The sequence below is a fragment of the Boleophthalmus pectinirostris genome, unplaced genomic scaffold, assembly GCF_026225935.1.
Source record: "Boleophthalmus pectinirostris isolate CB_2022bp ecotype Guang Dong unplaced genomic scaffold, ASM2622593v1 HiC_scaffold_22, whole genome shotgun sequence".
NCBI lineage: Eukaryota > Metazoa > Chordata > Actinopteri > Gobiiformes > Gobiidae > Boleophthalmus > Boleophthalmus pectinirostris.
This window is the reverse complement of record NW_026571190.1, coordinates 19,766,175-19,787,414: the sequence shown is the minus strand read 5'-3', so window position 1 is coordinate 19,787,414 and position 21,240 is coordinate 19,766,175. Positions and strand designations below refer to the sequence as shown.

The 21,240-nt window shown below is 37.5% G+C and overlaps 1 protein-coding gene across 1 annotated transcript; it reads right to left on the bottom strand.

The window, feature by feature from the left end:
* Nucleotides 1–8,559: 8,559 nt before the first annotated feature.
* On the bottom strand, nt 8,560–21,203 carry best2 (bestrophin 2). Its single transcript, XM_055158214.1, is given in 11 exon segments — nt 8,560–14,542; nt 15,582–15,736; nt 16,342–16,422; nt 16,511–16,643; nt 16,645–16,661; nt 18,218–18,295; nt 18,778–18,932; nt 19,482–19,715; nt 19,962–20,056; nt 20,358–20,546; nt 20,849–21,203. Coding segments are annotated over 10 exon segments (1,794 nt in total). The 5' UTR covers nt 20,510–20,546; nt 20,849–21,203; the 3' UTR covers nt 8,560–13,848.
* Nucleotides 21,204–21,240: the final 37 nt, after the last annotated feature.

The window sequence follows — 21,240 nt, the reverse complement described above, 5'->3', positions numbered from 1 at the left end:
CTGTAAGTGTAATACTGTCATATTATAATCTAGAATCTAGATTCAATGAATCTGAACTGGTAGCAGAAAAATTCATGGCTTAATGTTCATTGCTTGTTACACATGTAGTTGTAGTAGTAGTAGTTGTAAAAGTAATGTTGGTTATTGAAAAAGCTTTCACTCATTCAGTCATTTCAAAACCTGTGATTGCTCAATAGCAGCATCTGCGTTTCTGGTTGCATCTGGACTGAGTGATGATCAGTTTCCAGTGAGTCGCCTCACACCACCACACTGTAGTAGCCGCTCAACAAACAGTCAAAGGGATAAAACAAGCCGACCATTTCCACGTCTAAACTTTGGTCTGGTCCTGTTGAGAGGTCCGGGGGGAGACATTTACAAAAACACTTGTCTGGGACTAAACCAGGCCTGTTTGAAAATGTGACTCACGGCTCCACTGCGGGTCTTACGGGAACTGGAATGTGTTTTTGATTTTTCGGTTTGTTCTTCCTCTTCCCTCTGAGACAGGCCAGGAGGAGCATTGGTCTGATGCTAATGAGAGTATAGTAATAATAGTTGAGGTACTTGTAGTAGTAGTAGTAGTAGTAGTAATAGTTGTTGTTGTAGTTGATGTACTTTTTGTTGTAGAGTAGTATGTGTTTTTGATTTTCCAGTTTCTTCATCCTTACCTTTCAAAGACAGGACAGGAAAAGGGTTGGTTTGGTTGTTTGTGTCAGTAGTTTATGTAATATGTTTATGTATTTATGTTTATGTACTAATAGTAGTGTGTAATTGATATATCTGTTGTACTGTACTGTTGTAGAACAGTAGTATGTATTTTTGATATTCCGGTTTGTACTTACCTTTCAGGGACAGGACAGAAAGAGGGTGGGTCTGGTGCTTTTGTTTGTAGTAGTAGATGATGTACGAGTAATGTACTAGTAATTGTAGTTGATGTAGTTGTACTGTACTCTCATATTGCAGTAGGTACAGTCGGTTTCTTCTTTCTCTTCCCTCTGAGACAGGACAGGAAGAAGGTCAGTCTGGTGCAATGGTTTGTAGTAGTTGATGTAACTGATGTACTTGTAGTAGTAGTTGATTTAGTAGTTGTAATTGGTTTACTTGTTGTGCTGTACTGTCATACTGCAGTAGGTACAGTTGGCTTCTTCTTTCTCTTCCCTCTGAGACAGGACAGGAGGAGGGTCGGTCTGGTCGTAATGTTTGTCTGTGTAAATGTTATGTGGTGAGTCCGGTCTGGAGCAGAGGATACAGTGAGCTCATCGCGCCTCAGAGTGAAAGCAGCTCAAAACACCGCCTGTCTGAAAAGAGCTCAGGTCAGCGTGGGTGAACCCGTCATTCGTCTTGACCTATCCATAGGTTTTAGGGTCAGGAAAAAAAGTTACAGAGTTATATTAAACCTTGCTCAAAATAAGAATCCATGGTTTCCATGTTTTATTTAGCACTACTAAACTAAATTTGGCAGGAAGGGCATGTTGGCAGTGGTGACTTAGAGGTAATGATCGTATGAATTTTTCATTAAATGAAAATGTAGACAATGATTTATCTTAAAGTATAGTACAGAGCATGTACATTTTGCCTTAAAGGTGCATTGAGTAACTTTTCTGGTGGCGGGTCCGTCACCTGCTTGTCCTCATGGACATGTTATTTCTTTGTATAGAATGTTCCACGGCGTAGATTAAACCAATCTATTTCAAGGGAGATAACTACAGGCCACATTACAGATCTGTGGAGAGGCAACCCTATTCACAGAGAAAATTATTGTATTTTTGGGCAATAGAAATGTCTGTAATGAATAAATGCTAGATAGACGTGTTTAATGTCATACCAAAAGCAAAAGCATTAACATCTCCATGGAGACAAGCAAATGATGGACCCTCCATAAAAAAGCTCATATCATCAAAAAGAGTCCCTGGAGATATTTGTGGAAAAATGTACTTCATAAAGATCTTTACCTGTGATGTTTACAGATATTGACAGTTTAAATGATGTGAAACTGATTAACTAATATGCAGATGTTGTAGTCTATGTTGCAGGCTAAATTACTCAATGTAATAAAAACACATAAAACATTGATTTAACTTTAGTTTGTGATGTTATTTACTTGGAGGTACATGCCAAGATTACATGACAACAACTGCAGGAGCTCTATTGTGCGTGCCATTCATATTATTACAATATACAAACAGTAGGAGCTTGCTAATCTAAATACATTCATCATTATTTTAGTAAACTGACAAACTGTCTATAGTGTCCCAATGCAAGGTATATTATGCTGTACCATCCTTCAAAGTGTTGTGCAACTCTCTACAGAAGAACAGGAAGAGTAATGCTGCTGATCATTGGTTTTATTTGTCGACGTTTGCTACAATAGTTTTGAGTGTAACCGCTCATTATGCTGTCGTACATGGTAAACATCACCTCTGTTACAGAACAATATTATAGGTTTCACTGCACGACATAGACAGCTGGGCTCATCATGTCTGCATCGGCCCAGATAACATGAGGAGAAGCATGAAGTTGGAGAGAATAATACAGGTATTAAGAGTTCAGTTAGACTGTGAAGGTAGTAGTAGCAGTTGCAGTACCATAGTAGGTTAGCAGTTGTATTGGTTCTTCTATTTGTGTTTGTAGATTTTGTAGAATGTACCTAATATTACAAAAAAAACAGACTATTATTTAAATATTCTACACATGCATTACTTCAGTTTTGAATGGTTTTACTGATGAAATGGTTTTTAAAAGTCTGTTTTTGTTTACATAATTCATGTTCTTAGTAGTATAGTAGTTTATATGAATACATTAGTTACATAGCTCATTATTGTACCAATGTTTGTTCCAAAACCCCTTGGCTGTATACATAATATCACAGTCTGTTACTGGATTCTTTTATCATTTTGTTCAAATTTGGATCTTCAAAAACACCTGCTTTTGTGAAGTCGCTCATAAACACTTTGATGTGACTCAAAATGAGAAACATCTCACGCATTTTACAGCTGTGGATTGACTCAGCCACTTGTTCTTTATCTTAAAAATCCAAATACAGGTTAGATGAGTTGTCACAAATTTCCTAAAAGCATAACATTACAGGTAATTGATGTGATACAGGACACGGCCCTATAAATTAGCTTAAATGGTACCTATGCTAACTTCAAATTGTTCTGTTTTTGTATATTATACTCTATGTAGCCATATGAATATAATAAGGCATACCTCAAGTAACCTGCTGGATGTAGACTCATTTATACATTTTGTATTTGTGTAGCTGTATCTAGGCCTCCTCCAGCAGGGGGTCAGCTCTTCTCATATGTTCCCACACTTGTTGGGTTTTAGAGTAATGGTTAAGGTTAGGGCTAGGGTGAGGGTGGGAGCTATGGATTTACTTTTAAAAATATCTTTTCAATTAGAGAAGGTCTTTTATCTGGTATTTAATGCATTATATTATAGTTAAAGCGCTTTTACTTCATTAGATTGGGAGTAGCACATCTCTTCAAGACTACTCCTAGTGTTTGTTTGTATTTGTATTATATTTCAAATTCAGTGAAACTAATCTACATCTGCCACCCTTCTTTTCAGAAAGCAAAGGTTACATTTTATATGCATTTCTACAATAACATGATCATGTTTACTGTAATAGAAGGGCCACTGTTGCTTTCAGTTGAACTAGCACAATATCTGTATATAAGACAAAAATAGTTCAGCACCAGAACTGCTGTATTCATAGGTTTATTTTTAGGAACATAGCATTAAAGCTTAAAAAAACAGCTTAACCACAAGTTGACAAGGGCCTTTTACAAATATTTTTTCTGTAATAATCCAGCTGTCCCATCACCCAAATCATGTTCTTGTTATCAAGTCAGCTTTTATATATCAGCCTTTATCCACCTTGACTTTCAACCCTAAATGCCTCTTATTTGCCCGGTGTCAGTCAAAACCTTCACCTCCGGCCCAGACTGGCTTCCTTGGAAAGTCTTGGCCTGTTTCAGTTTGTCTTGACTAGGGTTTTTCCAGCCTGAGGTGGCTATTTTGGTCCGATAAATACAATGTTGTGTGTTAGGAGGACAGGGGTGGGGGCTGGAGGAGGCACAGATGAGATCACCTCACAGTCGAAGCAAAAGAAACGGCAAAAACAACAGACAGCAGCAAGACGAGACAAGATCCTGCGGGAGCTGCAGAATATATGGGGAAATTATTGACACCGAGTTTCTGGTTCAGTTTGTGCCTTGGGCAAGGAGTATAGTGAACATGGCATGTACGAATAGAGTCAAATAAAAGATGGATATCAGGTACTAGCGAGAAAAACAGAATACTCTCATTTATGCTGTCAATTTGGAGTTTGAGGAGATTTCAGCACCATATCTGGAGTGTTTGTAGACAAAAGCCCTTAAACTGACAGACCCTGGTGGTTATGATTTAGGTATACTTTATTATCTATGGTATGACATTTTGTGCATTTGACCTATCCTTGAATGCTGCTGCGGCAACCAGATCAGGTTAGGTTAGTTAGGTTTGATTATTTGCCATTTGTAGTTAAAATCAAGGTCAGTGTCCAGGGACCCATCTACAGATATTGCGTTAGATTTTGTCAGGACCACCTCAATTGAAGTATTTTATCAATTGTCCATGTTTTGCATTGATGGGTTACTTAGTCAGCCTGAAAAAAACAAACAACATAATTTTTTTTTGCAATTGTTATGTACTTATAATTAGTCATGTACTCTTTTTGTATCAATAAAACTGGTGTAACTCATACATAATTTGTTTATTTTTATACTCATATTTACTTAATTAATTAGCTATCAAATCATGTATGGTCAGACAATTGCAGTGTGGTAGAAGTCATGTTTTATTATCACAATTCATAATGTCTCTCATAGGCATTATATTCTGGTTATTTGTTATATAAATATTTGGTAAGAGTAAAATATGAGCCCATGAAGTCTTTGTAGCTTCTGGGGTAGACTGAAACTAGATCATATACTAGTTGTGTAGTTCACACCAGTACAAGTAGTCTCCATTAGGGCTGCACAATTTATATAATTCTAATTGTGATTTGTCTGAGATTATGTGTATTATGTATTAAGATTACGGTTAGATTTGGAATATATGTTTGATTTATATATGTATGATACTGTTTAAAGTGGACACTGTAAACAACTACAGGAACACTAGCATTTGAAAGAAGACTGAAATATGAACTGATGAACTAATGCAAGAATCTTTGAACATGTTTGAAAAGGTTTAAACTATAGCTACAATAAAAGTTTTCAGTAAAAAGACTGGATATTTTGTTCTTTGTTATAGTCTACTATATAAATAATTTCAGCATTTGCAATTTGATAATTGTACCAAATCATAGTGAAATTTCAATTAACTGTCAATGTATTGTGCAACCAAATGTCTATAGGCTTACAGGTTTTGTATTTCTAACTGGGTTTCATATTTTTAGAATTTCCAAATCATAATTGTTCCACCACAGGTCTCCCTAACCCTGTCAATAAAAGTAAACAACAAAATAAGCCTGTCTGTGTTTGTTTAGTTTAGCTGTAACCATGGTGATGTGTAAAAGGAAACATTTCTCGTGCCATTCTTGTCCCGCTGAGTGTGTGTCTGTCTGCGCAGGTTGTTGTTGTCTGACTTTTCACAATAGCTGTAGTATTTATCTGGTGATCGGCCATGAGTCGTCTGCGAGCACAGGTGTGGCTCCAGTCCTGGGGCTGCCAACTTCAACACCTGCACTACAGACTACAGGCTGTGGATGTGGAAAACTCAAATGATTGTGGTGTCATTTAGAGGTGGGAAAGTGGGAAAAAGTGACAACTCCTAAATGTAGGCAATATATAATTACCCTTTAGCCATTAGAATTTTATAATGATAATTTATTATGATCATCAAAGGTGGAAAGTTACTTAGCATATTTCTACTTAATTATGTAGCCCATAGCATGTTACTACAGACACTGAGAATTTCACAATGAGTAACAAGAAGTTTGTTATTAGTGAGAAGCGGTAGCACATAGCAGTAGTTACGGCAGTAGTAATAACACTAGTGGCTGATTATCCACTAATGTCAGCATTTGCACTAGTATTAATGGTAATTCATATTTATTTAGTAGTATTTAGTGGTAGTATTGTTTTTTTTGTTTTTTTTTTAATGTCACACTTTATTGTTTAAATCTGTACAATATTTTCAATATTATGATAATGAAGTAAAGGTTTGTTGTAGGTTGAAATAGTCTTTATAGTAAAAGTGATCACAGCTGCAGTAATATAATAGTTGTTCTAGCAGTAACTAGAGAAGCACTGGGCTAAGCTGTGGTAGTTGTGTACTTATAATATTTTCGAGTACAAATACATAAGAACAGGTTTGTAGTCCTGTTGATCATATGCTGGGACACATCCTTGCACGTGTGTCTGGATCGCGCCTGTCTGGACTCCTTAAACAGGGAGTGGGCGGACAGTAGTTATGTGGTGAAATGAGGTCATCATGGCTGTTGATTTGTGTGACACACGCCATTACTTACACTACTGTGACTTCACCAGTGTGGGGCCTGACTGCATGAATAATTCACATCTGTACCCAAACATGACAGACCCCGCCCCCTTTCTCTTTCTGTGCTGCTTTACAAACTTAACTTCATCATTACTGACCAAAGAGAAGTCAGGTGAAAGGAGAACAATAACTGGAAAAAAAAGTTCAGATGTGACTCTCGTCTCCTTATGAACATAAAGTATAAAGGCCTAATCAAACAAGTAATCAAAAATCCATCAAAAGTGAGTTGATCAGCCAAAAATCATAAAACAAATATTTAAACACAATTATTCTATCAAAGCAAAGTTTAAATGTGTATTAGCAGTAGTAGTTCTGCAATTGTCAAGTCATAGTAGGAGCAGCAATGTTTTTTGTAGCAGGAGTCTGTAACAAACTACATTCATCTCAGTAGTGTATATCTTGGTGGCTGGTCCATCACCTGCTTGTTTCTGTAACAGTGTTATCCATTTGCCAGGAATTTTCCACAGTATGTCATGTAATTATCTTTCTTGTATTCATTTAACTGTGGGTGTTTTTTATTTAAATTTGTTTGTAGAATAATTCAAGTAGCCTGAGATGTTTATTATCAAAACTGGACCCATAGATATGAACAGTAAACATGTATTGTGATAGTATTATCCACTCACATTGGTTTGTTGCACAAATAACAAGACCTGAGCTAAAGATGCTAAAGCTATTTATGTGTTGTTGTTTTTCTTTCTTTCCATGAAAAAACAGTGCTTCACCTGCATCTTGTATCCAGTTCAACAAGTTCAACCTCCGATTTAAATATGTTTTTCTCCACGAGAAGGTGGAGAGCGTGCGTGTGTGCAGTGGACACTCCCCCTGATAAAAGGTGATTTGATTGACACATGAGGTGATGTATTGTGTAACTCTGGTCTTATCACAGGTGTCTAAACTACCATGAGTAATGAGTGAGTGAGCTGATGAAGTATTACAGGCTTGTGCAAACTAAAGTTAACACAATATCTGCAGGCCTATAAAATAAACTATAATTAAAGGTTCACTATGTAACTTTCCTGTTAATGTGTCTGCCGTCTCCTTGTCTCTGTAGAGGTGTTAGTGCTTAGCCTGGAATAATGAGAGTATGGTTTAACTGTCCTATCTCCATAGTGACAAACAAGTGGCGTGTTCAACTTACAAGTCATATCTGTGAAGAGGAGTTGCTTTTCAGAGTAAAAGTGTTTTTCAAAGATTTTTTGAGCAATAAAATGCTTAATAAAAGGCACGATAGACATGTTTAATGCCATACTGTGGAACATTACAGTCAAAGCAGTAACACCCTTCTCAACAGCTTCGCTCTTCCTCTCAGGACCATCTCAGAGAGCTTTCAGTTTTACTGATGATGTATTTTACTGTACATTGCTGTTAGGTGACTTTGAGTGTCTTGAATACAATTAGGCTAATAGGCTAAATTGGGTGTTTAAGTAGTTTATTTTATAGGCCTACAAATGTTGTTTTCTGAATTTTATTTGTGATATGACATTAAATAATAGTATTTTTAGATGATCCCAATTCTTTAACAAATTAAGCATGAACTTCCTAGTTATAAAACTGATATAAATATGACATATATAAATATATGACTGATATTAGTAGAATAATAAACTATGATATATTTATAATTGATTTATGTGCTTTTTTAAACACTCAATCATTTTTGGTTATTATTAGTTTTATTATGTACTCAGTGATATACCAGTGTGTTTATTATGTGTAAACCACCCTTTTCACACCACTCATCTCTCCTGTCAGTGGTAACAGTGCCTATGAGGTGACACAGCGCATCCTGGTTGTGCTTTTGACAGTCTTCAACAGACCCTCCAGAGACACCTAGCCCCCGGTTGATGTTTACCCCAGGAGAGATGACTGTGGTGGGGCAGGATCTCAGCTCAGAGCAGGGGGGCCGCAGAGGATGGACTCAAGGGGGAGATGGGACAGCCGTTAATGTCAGACCCCATTAGAGAGCCCAGGGGTGACGTGTAGCAGGGCGTAAGATGGGAGGCAGGGGGGGTACAGGGGATAAGAGCAGTGGGGAGTTGCCCCTTAACTAGTGCGCCTGCAGTACCCTGGTCTGAAACATCTGTCAGTGTGCAGATGTGGCGCCTCCCGGCAGTGACAGTGGACTTAACACACGCTCATGCAGGCCTTGTATTACCACTGGTTATAGTTGTTTTGCTTTGTACTATGTGTTGGTTTACACAGAAGTAGAAAGTAGGTTAAAATGGTAGTACTATTTAATAAAAAATCTTCTTCGTATTCCATTACTACTGCCACTACTTATGATACTGCAAACATTAGTGATACAGTGTGTACTCCTATTTAAATTATTATTTGTATACCATTAATACAAATACTACCACTTCTACCTCCATTTCTTTTACCATTGTTATCATTACCTCTATTGCCACTAAATAGAAAAACAAAGATGAGATGTTTCCAAGTATTTTGAAATCAAAGGCTTCAGCTCTGCCACCTGCCAAGAGCCTGCATTAAACCGTGCAACACATTTAATTAGATTTTCATTTGGAGAGGCATCTGAGAGAAATTCATGTTAAATATAACCCTGTACCAAATTATATAACAACGTGTTTATGCCAATTGAGTGAAGAGAAATAGTTTAGACAGGGTTCAAATTTGCCTGGGGTAAATATACACCATTTTAATCAGCGGCCCATTTGCTAATACTCGCAGCTAAACACCAGATTTAGTCAAATGTGTGACAGGGATTAATGAAGCAAATAGATGTTTGTATGAAAAGCATAAAAATATAAAATATTTCCAAAATATGCTGCAAGTTTAAGCCGTATTGTAGTGCTAGTACATTCTGTGAATATTTTGATGAGCATTTGCAATAAAACGTGTGCCTATTTAACTGTAAACATGTTTAGGTAAAACAGCTGCTTTGTTGGTGGTATCATTCAACTAATTGTGCAAAATAAAAAACAGATCTGCACTGCAGTTCTTTGGCACTCCCAAATCTTTATTTTAATACTACAATGTGACGTTTCGGGGTCAAGCCTTTCTTCAGACAACTAAACATAACAACATTTTACTTCAGAGTGTTCTTAATTTACAAGAGTTCTCTTAATTATACCATATTATAATCTTATAATATGAAAAAATAAGTCTCTCTTTAACCTTAACAAGTAAAATAAATGTATAAACCTACATAAAAATAACTTCTCTGCTTCACCAACGATCTTTAACCTGCAGTATTTCCTCCAGTTATCTCCAGACCATTACCACACAGCCGATAAGAGCCTGGTAGAAACACAGAGGGACATATACAAACAGAGCGGACAGAGGCTGCAGACACAGAACCAGACAGGCCTGTCCCAACGAGGCGGCTGGACGCACCTTTGGAGAGGAGCAGGGTGTGCCCCAAACACACTCCCCTCAAAGTACAGAACATACGCTACTGTCACGTGACGATTTAGTTAAAGAGTAATCCTCCTGTACACAAGACCTGTGTAAAGAGAAAGTGCGGTAACAACATTAATATTATCACAGAAGTCTTTTCCTCTGAGGGCATGTAGTTGTATTAGGTTATTGCAATTAGAAACTGATTGTCCTAGGCAAATATTTAATCAGCTATTTTAAAGGTGCACAATGTAACTTGGACCATGGAGATGTTAGTGCTTTGCCTTTAATGTTCCAAAGCATGACATAAATGGGCACCACTCTCTAGATCTGACCTGTAACTTGAAGTTAGCCTATTGTTGTCACCTACTTGTCTCCATAAAAAGGCAAAGCAATAGCATATACTTGAAGCTGACCCCACACTCACAGTTATACTGCATCTTTAACTAGTTAAATATTCAAAATATCTTCTCTCTCTATACCAATAACATTTTTTTTTCTACAATTGCACTTCTGAAGCATCAGCACCACAAGCTCATAACGTCCTACAATGGTGCCAGGTAATTAAACAAGTACACGTTTTTATTTCCAATAATAACTTACTTTAAAAGAATGCCTGCCATCCAAAGCCACACACTTTGACAATATAGGAAAGACTGGTTTGGTCAGGCAAAAATATACCATCTTACAAACATACAATATCTGCCACAACTGTTATTCTTCAAAGTTGTCACAATAAAATCAAATAAATAAGTAAAAGAAAAAAAATATATATAAATATATATCATAATGTAGAAGAATACACCTTTAGTCAAAAATCCCAGGCTAAATACCATGTAATAACCAGTTTACAGGTAAAGTGTCAGTTGGGCTTGGTTGCTGGTTTCTGGCTGACCTTAATACTTGTGGTTCTAGAGAAATGCACACAGCTCTTTGAAAATCCTCCCCCACACTTATGTTTTCACACTTAATGACAAAAACATGCGTACGGTAATGTTACTGCCATGTGACCATTTTACATCAGTATCAAGTTATTATTACTCAGCAGCTTCAGAAAATATAGCGTGTTTATTTTTATTTATTAAAAACTGGTCTATTTTAAAGGTGTATGTCTGGCCCACTGATGTCTGACTATGAGGGGATTTACAGTGTTTCTGTGTATGTGACAGCAGTACATACTGAGCTGAGAAACAAGCTGCTTTTCACGTGACAAATGAAATATTGGACATTGATCCTAGTTTAATCCAGGTTCAGTCCTAATGCAGACTTTGTTGAGTCTTGTTCTAGTCAGAGTCTGGCAGTACAAGTTTAATCCTAATTTTCAAGTTGTGTTAGTTGCCGTTTGGATTTGTTTTTATGTCTATTGTTAAAAATAAAATATAAATTCAACTGCTTTTTTGATTTATATAGAATTTAAACATTATTTGTCCATATTCAATGTTATATTTTCCTCAAACTCTAAACTCCGCTGTACCAATGTCTGGATCATACACAAACTTACATTTCCAATTATTTGATGCAATTTTTCCCATTCACCTTATCAGAGTGATGTGCACATACTAAATAGGAAAATATTTGTCTCCCCAAATATGACTAGACCTGATCCAGGTCTAAAACTTGAGGCTAAACCACAAAATATGCAAGTTCTCAACAAGGACGAATTCAAAGGAGTATTTCTGTTCACACTTGTCCCAATTTAGTCCTGATATAGACTTAGTTTATCACACATAAAACCCAACTTTGATGTGCTTTGCGCCAAGTGTATAGAGTGAACTATAAAGGTCGCCATGTACCACCTGAAGGTCAGCTCAAAAGCGCTGTTGGTGTTGGCCCACTGATTCAAAGGTTGGGGGTTCGAATTCCCCTCCCAGCATAAGACTATTTGGAAGATTGGTCAAATCAACTGGCCCACAGGTTGGCAGGTTGATCCCAGCTGCCACAGGGGCAGAGTGTCCTTGGGCAAGACACTTTATCCACTTCACCTCCAGTGTCTGTGTACAGTGGTGTGTGAATGTGTGTGTATGTAGATTGGGTGTGTGGTTCCTTGATGTGAAGCACTGTTAGATGTGGAAAAGTGTTATATAAATTAGTCCATTTGCCATTTATTTCTTTCACAATTTGTACCATCAAACTTGCTGTTACAGCTTATCGGTTTCATCTAATTGTATAGTGGTGCTTACCTTCAAATCCCCAGTCCCATTACTGACCACAGCGAATGTGCCGCAGTCAGCAGGATGTGATCTCTCACTAAACCAGGAGCCCAGTGTGTAAGCTCTCTGCTGCACCTCTATAGTGTACCCCCACCACAGGCTAAACCACCAAACCAGGGCCCCTCTCTGCTCCAAACAGGACAAACTTAACAGTCAGTGAAGCAGTAGATACAGTTACTAAATAATGAGTATCAATTTTAGACCTTTTGATTCAAATGCTGCTCCAAAGGTGAGTGGATATGTTATTCATTCTTCTTGTTTGGGGTAAGACAAGGACAAATACTAGACTATTAATTTATGTGGACGTACAGGGCTCAGCCTCTCGTGAAAGGAGGACCATGCAAGATCAAGAGGAGGAACTGATACTTACAGCATGGCAACACATGGTAAGGTGAATGGTGGATAGTGTTAAATGGTTAGTGCACATTTTAATAAACCAATAGAAGTGTAAGGGTTAAGCACATTGAAAGCTTTATTTATAAAGTGGGTGCACAGTTGCAGCCACAATAAGACATTAAAAATAAATTTTTTTTGTTTTATGGAAGCTGGGACTGAAGCAAGATTTTCTTTAAAAATATCAACAAAACTAAATGCTCTTCTATTTTCTTTTTTCCCTATAGTAGATAGTGGTCATTGTAATAATAACAGGAGTAGTAAATTTAGCATTTAGTATGTAATGCCAATAGTCAATAGGTAGTATTAATTGTGGTTGCACCAGCTTCATTTCATTACAGTTTAGTTGAGTAATGAGTACTGCTTATATTAGTTATTTAGCGTGAATAATATTTTTAGTGCATGGCTATCCTATAGATTTTCAGTCCTTGCTTACTTCTAAGTACAAAGTTTTCACTATATTACGCACATAATAATTACAGTGTCTAAATACCTAAATGCCATGTAATAACTAGTGTGGTAATTATGTCACTTTGGCTGAAGTCAGGATCGTAGCTTTGGGCTGACCTCAAAGCTTTGAAAACAGAGGCTGTTGGACATTCAAAGTTATTCAGAATCAGCACCAGTTTAAAGTTAGACTGTACAAGCTTATTTTTTTGTCCACATTTTTGTCTGTAATTTCTAAGCTATAGTAACATGTTGATTTCTACCCAGTCTACAGTTCTACAAAAGCATGGCTTCACTGAGGAGCCTCGCTCTCCAGGTCCAGCCCAGTCCTTTTTGGCCAAACAAAGGCTGTCCACTCTGAGGCCCAAGTACAAAACCTGACAAAGCCTAATAGATGAGAGTTAATCGTTTTATTTTGACCTCATCAACAAAGTAGTGTTGACTTTAGTTTGAAACTGTTGCCACCTGCTGGCCATTTCTGGTAACTTATTTGTCCAATATGTTATTTTGGTTGTAGTTTTCATTCATTGTATAATGAATAAATGAGTAGACGGTGTGTTTTACGATACTAATGCTTTGTGTTTGTAATAAAATCAAGGACAAAATACTGCACAGTATTAAATATATAATTAAGTATTACAGTGAAAAGATTTGTAAATTGCTTCTTGAAAGTGCATTTCAGAAAAAAGCCAATGCAGTACAACTCTAGACATAGTAGCAGTATTTGCAGATCAAACAAATACTATATATTGCTTTTTGTATGTAGAATTTAATATCCCTCACTAACTTTGAAGGAGTGGTTGCGTACGATATTTGGTTTTAAGGTTATACATTCATTGTCTGTCCCAGGGCAGCTGAGAGACTGCTTGATCAAGTCTGACTCAGACATCTAGGATTGATTAAAGTCATCATCATGTTGTGCCCCGTTGATTTCTAGGCCCATACTTACACTGTGGGCTCTCAGTGATTGGGCACAGGGTGTCTCGTGTACTCCAGAGGATGGGCTGATGGTGGAGAGTGTGGTATGGTTCTTGTTGATGACTGGTTGAGACCTGCTGTTCTCCAGGTGGGCGGGGTCAATGGGCTGAAGCAAGTTACACAGCTGTGGGGTGATGGCAGAGACAGGTCTGGTCTTTTTGAGCTGAGGTGGCGGAGGGAGCAGGGACACTGTAGATGGGATGTCCTCTACCTGTTTGAGTGAATCTCCATCCTCCTCAATCCTCAACTCCAGAGGGTCTGATCCAATTTGCATGTCCAGAAGAGGTGCCCCAACGCACATCTCCTTCAAACTACACACTGTGCTCTGGGTGTCCTGTTTCTGTCCAGATGGTAGGGACTCTTTACTTACTGTAGCGCTCTCCTCCTCTTCGTCACTGGCAGTGGGGTCCACACTGGGATATTGGCGTAACCTCTGTAGCTGGGCTGAGGTGCGGCGCAGCGCACCTCCCATCAGACCACTGGAGCTGGGGGCTACGTTCAGGAGACGGTTTAAAAGCGCCATGTTGGACTCACGACTGCCCGACTCCTCCAGGTTTTCAGCAATGTCCTCCAAAGGCTGGAAGTGCATCTCATCTTTAGGCAACCTGTTACAAAAAGAGCATGTACTATTAGTCTAGTACCAATCAAACTTTATTACCTCCGCCAAGGAGGTTATGTTTTTGCCGGCGTTTGTCTGTTTGTTTGTTTGTTTGTTTGTTTGTCTGTTAGCAACATAACTCAAAAAGTTATGGACCGATTTTGATGAAATTTTCAGGATTTGTTGGAAATGTGAAAAGGAAGAACTGATTTCATTTTGGGGGTGATCCGAACGAAATCCTGGATTCTGGATCACTTTGAAATTTTTGTTAACATTGTGGTAAATGGGGCCAAAAATTTTGTTTCTCAGTATCTCGGTTAATTATTGACCAAACCCCATGAAATTTGACTCAGGGATGGACAATGGGATCCTCTTTCATATTCCAAATTGAAAGATACGAGACAAATATTTATGGAAAACACAATTAATATGAGGGGGACTGTAGTCCTTGGCGGAGGTCTGCGCTCTGAGTGCTTTTCTAGTTTATTTATAGAGCCCTTTACAACACTCAAGGTGACCAAAGTACTTCACATTAAAATCAACACAATAGCAATGTCAAGAAGACATTGAACATGATTTAACTTTAACCTTAATATTCAGGACCTTAACCTGATTTCCAAATTAGGAGGTGGAGGGTCTGTCACCTGCCTGTCTCCATAAAGACATTTTTGCTTTAGCTAAAAGGATCACAATAAGGACTTTAAATTCTTAAATGACAAGCAGGTGATGCCAACAGATCAAGTTACAGTTTAGATCTGTGAAGGTGACCCCACTCAGGGTAAGAACATATGTTTTTCAAGGACTTTCTGATCGCCACATGAACTGGATAAATGCAAGATAAATACATTTGTGAAGCACTAAAAAGCATCAACATCCCAATGGAGACAAACTGGTTGCAGACATCAACCAGGAAAGTGAACAGATTTAGAATTTAGAAATACTGATATTCAGTTAGTCTCAGTGATAGAGCCTAATTATTACAAATAAATCAGCCAATTAACATTTAGCATTAGAGAGACAAATGTATATAAATAAGTGACACTAACAACATGTCGAAGGTGGACCCCTGGAAAGAGGGTTTGCGCAGGACAAAGACAGTGGCAGCAGTGTAGGGCGGTCGGGGGTTTGAGTCATTCCAGTATCTGTCCCTCTGTAATAGAGGCAGGTCACCGTACATCTCATCCACTGCCATCATGGAAACCTGGGGATTAAACAAACACATTTATTCACCCATTACTGATTACTTTGCAGCTGATCAACAGCCCCTAGGGGTATGATGCTAACTGTATGCATGCTCTGTCTATCTAACTGATCTTTATTTTAACATTTTAACTCCCTCTCAGATAACATTATAATCACAAGGTAGGTAGCATTAGCCAGCGGTTTTTCAGTTAGTCACTCTCACACTTTTGCTGAAAAATCACACGCCTAAACAGGACCAAGAACGCACAAATTGATCAGAAGTGCATGAAAATGTGTTCTTTAAAATCCATTAGTATTAAAATATGTATATAAAATAGGTCAAATGTGACAGTATTTAAGAAAGGACCCCACACTAACTGAATGCTTAGCTTTCATCTTATGAGGTCTGGAGCTTCAGACAGTGCAGTGTCTACAGTTAGGTTTACACCCCCAGGAAATGTTGATTACATCAGCTGCAAAGTGTCCTTAGAATAAATAATAAAAATATGACTTTAAAGAGTCTGTGTAACTTTTGGTAGAATTTCATACTTGTAAAAAGTTAGTTTGCCAGTTAATTTTATAAAGTATTTTATGCCATTCACTGTGATAAATAGATATTTGAACCTGAAAATTCCTGTCTATCAGCCAGTTGGTCTCAAAGTCATCATCATCTTCACCAAAAGGGTTTATAAGTTGTTCTGCCACCTGTGGATCAAAGGGGAAAGTGTAACACCCATATAAGACTCTTGGTTTTGTAAGGTTGTACATTGTAGTAATGTAAGTTACTATTCACCTTGAGCCATCCAGCGTAGAAGAAAAACTGCAACAGAGTGAAGATGGGCACATAGAGGTCGAGGTCATAGCCAGGATAACCTTGAGCAGGATCCAAAAACTGTCGACCAATTAAACAAACCAGAAAGAAGCTAGACCGCCAAAGTAACAACCTGTGGAGATACAAATAAACTTTATTTGTCCCACTATTGGGAAATCACAGTGTTGCAATGCAAAAACCAAGAACAGCATGTCTTCTGAAGCACCTCCACAGGAAGGACGTATCAGTCTCAGGGAAACATTGCTGTTCCTTTGTGTAGAGTAGGGCTGGGTATCATTAAGAAGTTGCCGATATGATACATACCTCAATACATAGGCCACATACGTTTTTTGATACAGTGCACTTTCAATTCAATACGATTTGATAAGATATATATCTCTATATATTGATTTTATTATTTTTGTTAATTGATTTTAGTATTATTTTATTTATTGATTCTATTAGTTTCCTCATGGTTGGAACATAATTTTGCAGATTTTTTTTTTTAAGTAAAATGTTTTACATTGCTACGTAAAGCACTTTGGAAACTGTCTTGTTTATAAAATGTGCTATACAAATAAAGTTGGATTGGATATATCAAATTGATTCAATACGAAAACAAAAGCTAAATCATGGCTGTGATACTAAAAGTCTACCAAGTCCACTGAGTTTGTGCAAAGTTAATATGAAAAACACAAATTTGACTGAAAACTGTGAAAATGTCAACACAATTATAGCTTTAACACAAAGTAATTTAGTAAAATATTTCTAAAAATACTCTTGGCAAAATATTGATACAGCAGACTACGATATCAATACTGTATCATCAAATTAAACTATACGATATATCGATATTTCAACATTTTTGCACACCCCTAGTGTAGAGTATAGGACCCCAGGGTCCCACACATGTCTTTGCAATAAAACAAGTAATCCACCAAAAAGTGTATGAAACAAAGCGGAGACTATAGCCCTTACTTTACAAGAGCAAAAAAGAGCAAAAGGTTGGAAAAAAAGAGTGAGAGTTTGAGAGCACTGCAACCAGCAGCTGGCTCCCACCAGTGCCAGAAGTTGAATTATATCTTAAATGTATCTTCCAATTAGTTAGTGTGGTTCAGATATAGGTGAAATATAACACTAAACCTAATCTATCTTGCGTTTATTCAATTACATGTATTTTTATTGCTTAAGAAATACATTGAAAAGCAATTATTCTTATTATGTGCATTCTAGGTAAAAACTTCCAGCTAAGGTAGTCCAGACTAGCTGCTCCTGACAAGTTGCCTCAGCGATAATGAAGGATGGGTCAAATGCAGAGAACACATTTTCCTATGGGGACAATAAAGTGTACCTTAAACTTAAGTAACAACACCTACATGGATACAAACAGGTGCTGCATTCTCCACCAGAAAAAGTTACATAAGAAAGATTAGAATATTGAAAGTTATTATGCAAAGTTCCAATAGCCTAGTCAGTAAAATGTATGACATTTCTGGATAATTCTTATGAGGATAAAAACTAGTTCAAACACCCTGACGTCATTACATTCTAAAATCTGAAAGCCAACAATACCAATACCAAACTGCTTTGTAGTATATTAGAAATAAACTTGGCAATAATTTATAATAAAAACAAACAGGAAATGGCTTTAGGATTATTGATGTGATTTATAATTGTCTGGGAGCTTACCTGTGTGTAGACCAGAGGCACACTGATCATATCGTAATGAAACAGCATGCTGCACTTCCCCCGAAACACGTTCAGCTCCTGTTTGGAACAAAACAGAAGGACTAATGAGCCTGTTACATCATCTCTGCAGTTCACCGTCCTGAACCACAGCCAAAATCTGACTGACTGAAAAGACTGCATTTATACAATTAAAAAAAGTCAGTAGTCAAGAAACAACAAAAAATTCTAGTTCAGTAGTTCAGTATAACCATTAAACGTGTACTATGTAACTTTTCTGGTTCAGGGTCCACCACCTGCTCATCATCACCACGGAAATGTTTATTGTTTCATCTGGAATGTTTCACACTATGACAAGCAAAACAACTGTAATTTCATAAATGCAAGATGGATAACTTTAATGCCATTAACATTCCAAGCAAAGCTACAATACCTTCACGAAGATAACCTTCGACCAGAAGTATAACGAGAAGTATAAGAAAGAACTAAATAATTTAAAGAAAACAACAAAAGCCTGCATATACCTGCATAGAAGTACAATTAGATAGTGGTAAGTAGTGTACCTCTAGCAGAAGTTTAAGTGTGCTGTCATCTTTGATCCGGCCCTCACACCGAGCCACATTAGCCAAGTTAGAGAACCAAACACAGGGGATCCAGTATTTGTTATAGGGAGACTGGAGACTTTCAAACTTCTTCCTCTCCTCTCTTGTCATGAAACCTGTGGTGTAATAGTGCGTAAATGAGAAAAAACTTTCAAATTACCAGTACATAGACTTTTTACATGTAATAAAAACTATAACATGTCTGAATGTTGTTAATTAAAAAATAAAAAAAATTATGTATGTTTGAGAAATCCCACACATTTGCCTCTTCAGCTCTAAAAACACTCCGCCTTGAAATGCCATTGGGTGATAATCCAGGAAGTTCTTTTAAAGTGAATATGCCATTATTAGACTCAGTTTGGTCATTGTATTTCTCAAATTTTTGTGAGAAATTTTGTAACTATTGCTTTTTTTTTTTTTTTTACATTGCTTCACTTACTGTTGCAGCAACAAAAAGGCAACTCAAAAATCAGGGCATGTACGTCTTCATACTTCTTGGGTTTCAACGACATTTTGAGGACTTTTTATCATTCAAAAGATATAATATTTTGCTTTGATTTATTAATTGCTATGGCAACAATCTTTCATCAGTTTTTATCACCGAGAACCCCATGTATATACTATAAACCTTCCAGGCTGGCTGTTTTTGAAGGGCTTGTACACACCTGCCTCTACCACATGGTCAATGGTGGGAAAGCGCTTGAACACGGCGGTGCTGACAGAGCGCAGGATGAGGAGGGCGGACAGACTCGCGTACCGCATCATGGTTCTTCTGAGTAAACGGCCCCGCTCGTCGCTGCCCTGCAGGCCACCAGAGAGAATGCACATGAGCTGGTCAGGGAGCGGGATGCAGGTGTACTGGCTCCACCAACGATTCACCACAAGAGTCACATAGAAACCTGTGTATAGAAAATACTTGAAATGTAACTGGTTCCAGATTGTCCTACAAGTACCAGATAGATGTTGTATAAGTATAAAGCTTAAGTTTTGATATGACAACACTAAAATTTAAGGGAAATCATATCAAAAGTAACATATATAGGTTCCATAATTAATTTGTTAAGGGTAATTAGCTCTGAAACATGTTTCTATAATTTCGCTAAACCCAGCTGATACAATAAAAAAAGAGAAATATTAAACCTTACCCAATACAAAAGACATAGGGATCAGACTAGCATAGTGGTTACAGTAAATGGCGATCTTTTCAAAATATCTCTTCTGGTCATCATACAGGAAAAATCTAGAGAGAAACAGAAGCAGACTTTTTATTTCTATATGAGAAACAGTATTTGTGACAGTACTCACAGGTCTTTTGGTACTGTTAAACTCTAAATGTCTTGTCTTGCATTATAGATTATTTGGAAGTTATTGACTTAAATGACTCAGAAATTACCGTCTTAATTATTTTGCAGAACACATCTCTAATTTAATGGCTCTACTTAAATTAAAAGTAAATGAAAATGAAGTAAAAATGTTGGCTCTTCTTTCTAAGCACGTGGAATGCAGCAGTGTGTACACTGTATGATTGAGATAGAACTCACCTATACGTAATGCTTATGGCCGTGTACATGGCAAAGAAAGCCATAAACTCCTTGTATAAAACTTTGTAGATGCTTCCCTTCCAGGCCAAGAGCAGCTTGGAGAATCCACAGAAGCGAGCGTTTGCAACTCTGGCTGTGTAGGTGACAGTCATTGTGGACAAACTCAAACTGCACTAGAAACACTGCAGTCTGTGGAATGTATGTATAATTGAATGTACATTGTACATCACATGATTCCTGTTCAAACATGCAAACAAACATTTTTGATTAGATTATGGTATATTCTACACTATATGTTATTGTGTCCTTAAGGATTTGTTTACTCTGCATTTGACCAATTCTTCAATGCCACTGGAGCAACTGGTGAGCAGTGGGTGACCACAGTGCAGCACTCCAGATATGGAACTAGGTTTGGTTAGTATTAGGGCTAACTGGAGGATTTTTCTCATTGTGCACATTTTAGGTTTAATCAATAGTCAAATAATACATACCTTAACTTGAAGAGTTGAATGCTGATTCCACTTCAACACATCTTTGTGTCACCCTTTGTGTTCACAGATAAGGCTGTATTTACTGTTATCTACAGCAGTCAGCAGCACCAGCACCAGAGCTCTGTCCACAGGCTCATGCACCCCGGGGCAAATCCCCAAAATGAGGAGGAGGAGCTCATTAGTGCAGCCCCCTGACTGGGACAATTGGATCTGTTGATGGACTACAAGTGACACGCCAAAGCAATGGGGCACATGCTCTGTACAGTAGTGGCATGAAAGAGCCTCTAATGACCACGGCAAACTTTGACATACAACTGTTTTACAGTTAATATTAGTTATTATGTTAGCATCGTAAGACTAAATGAATACGATATGTTCATCTTTATTTCAGT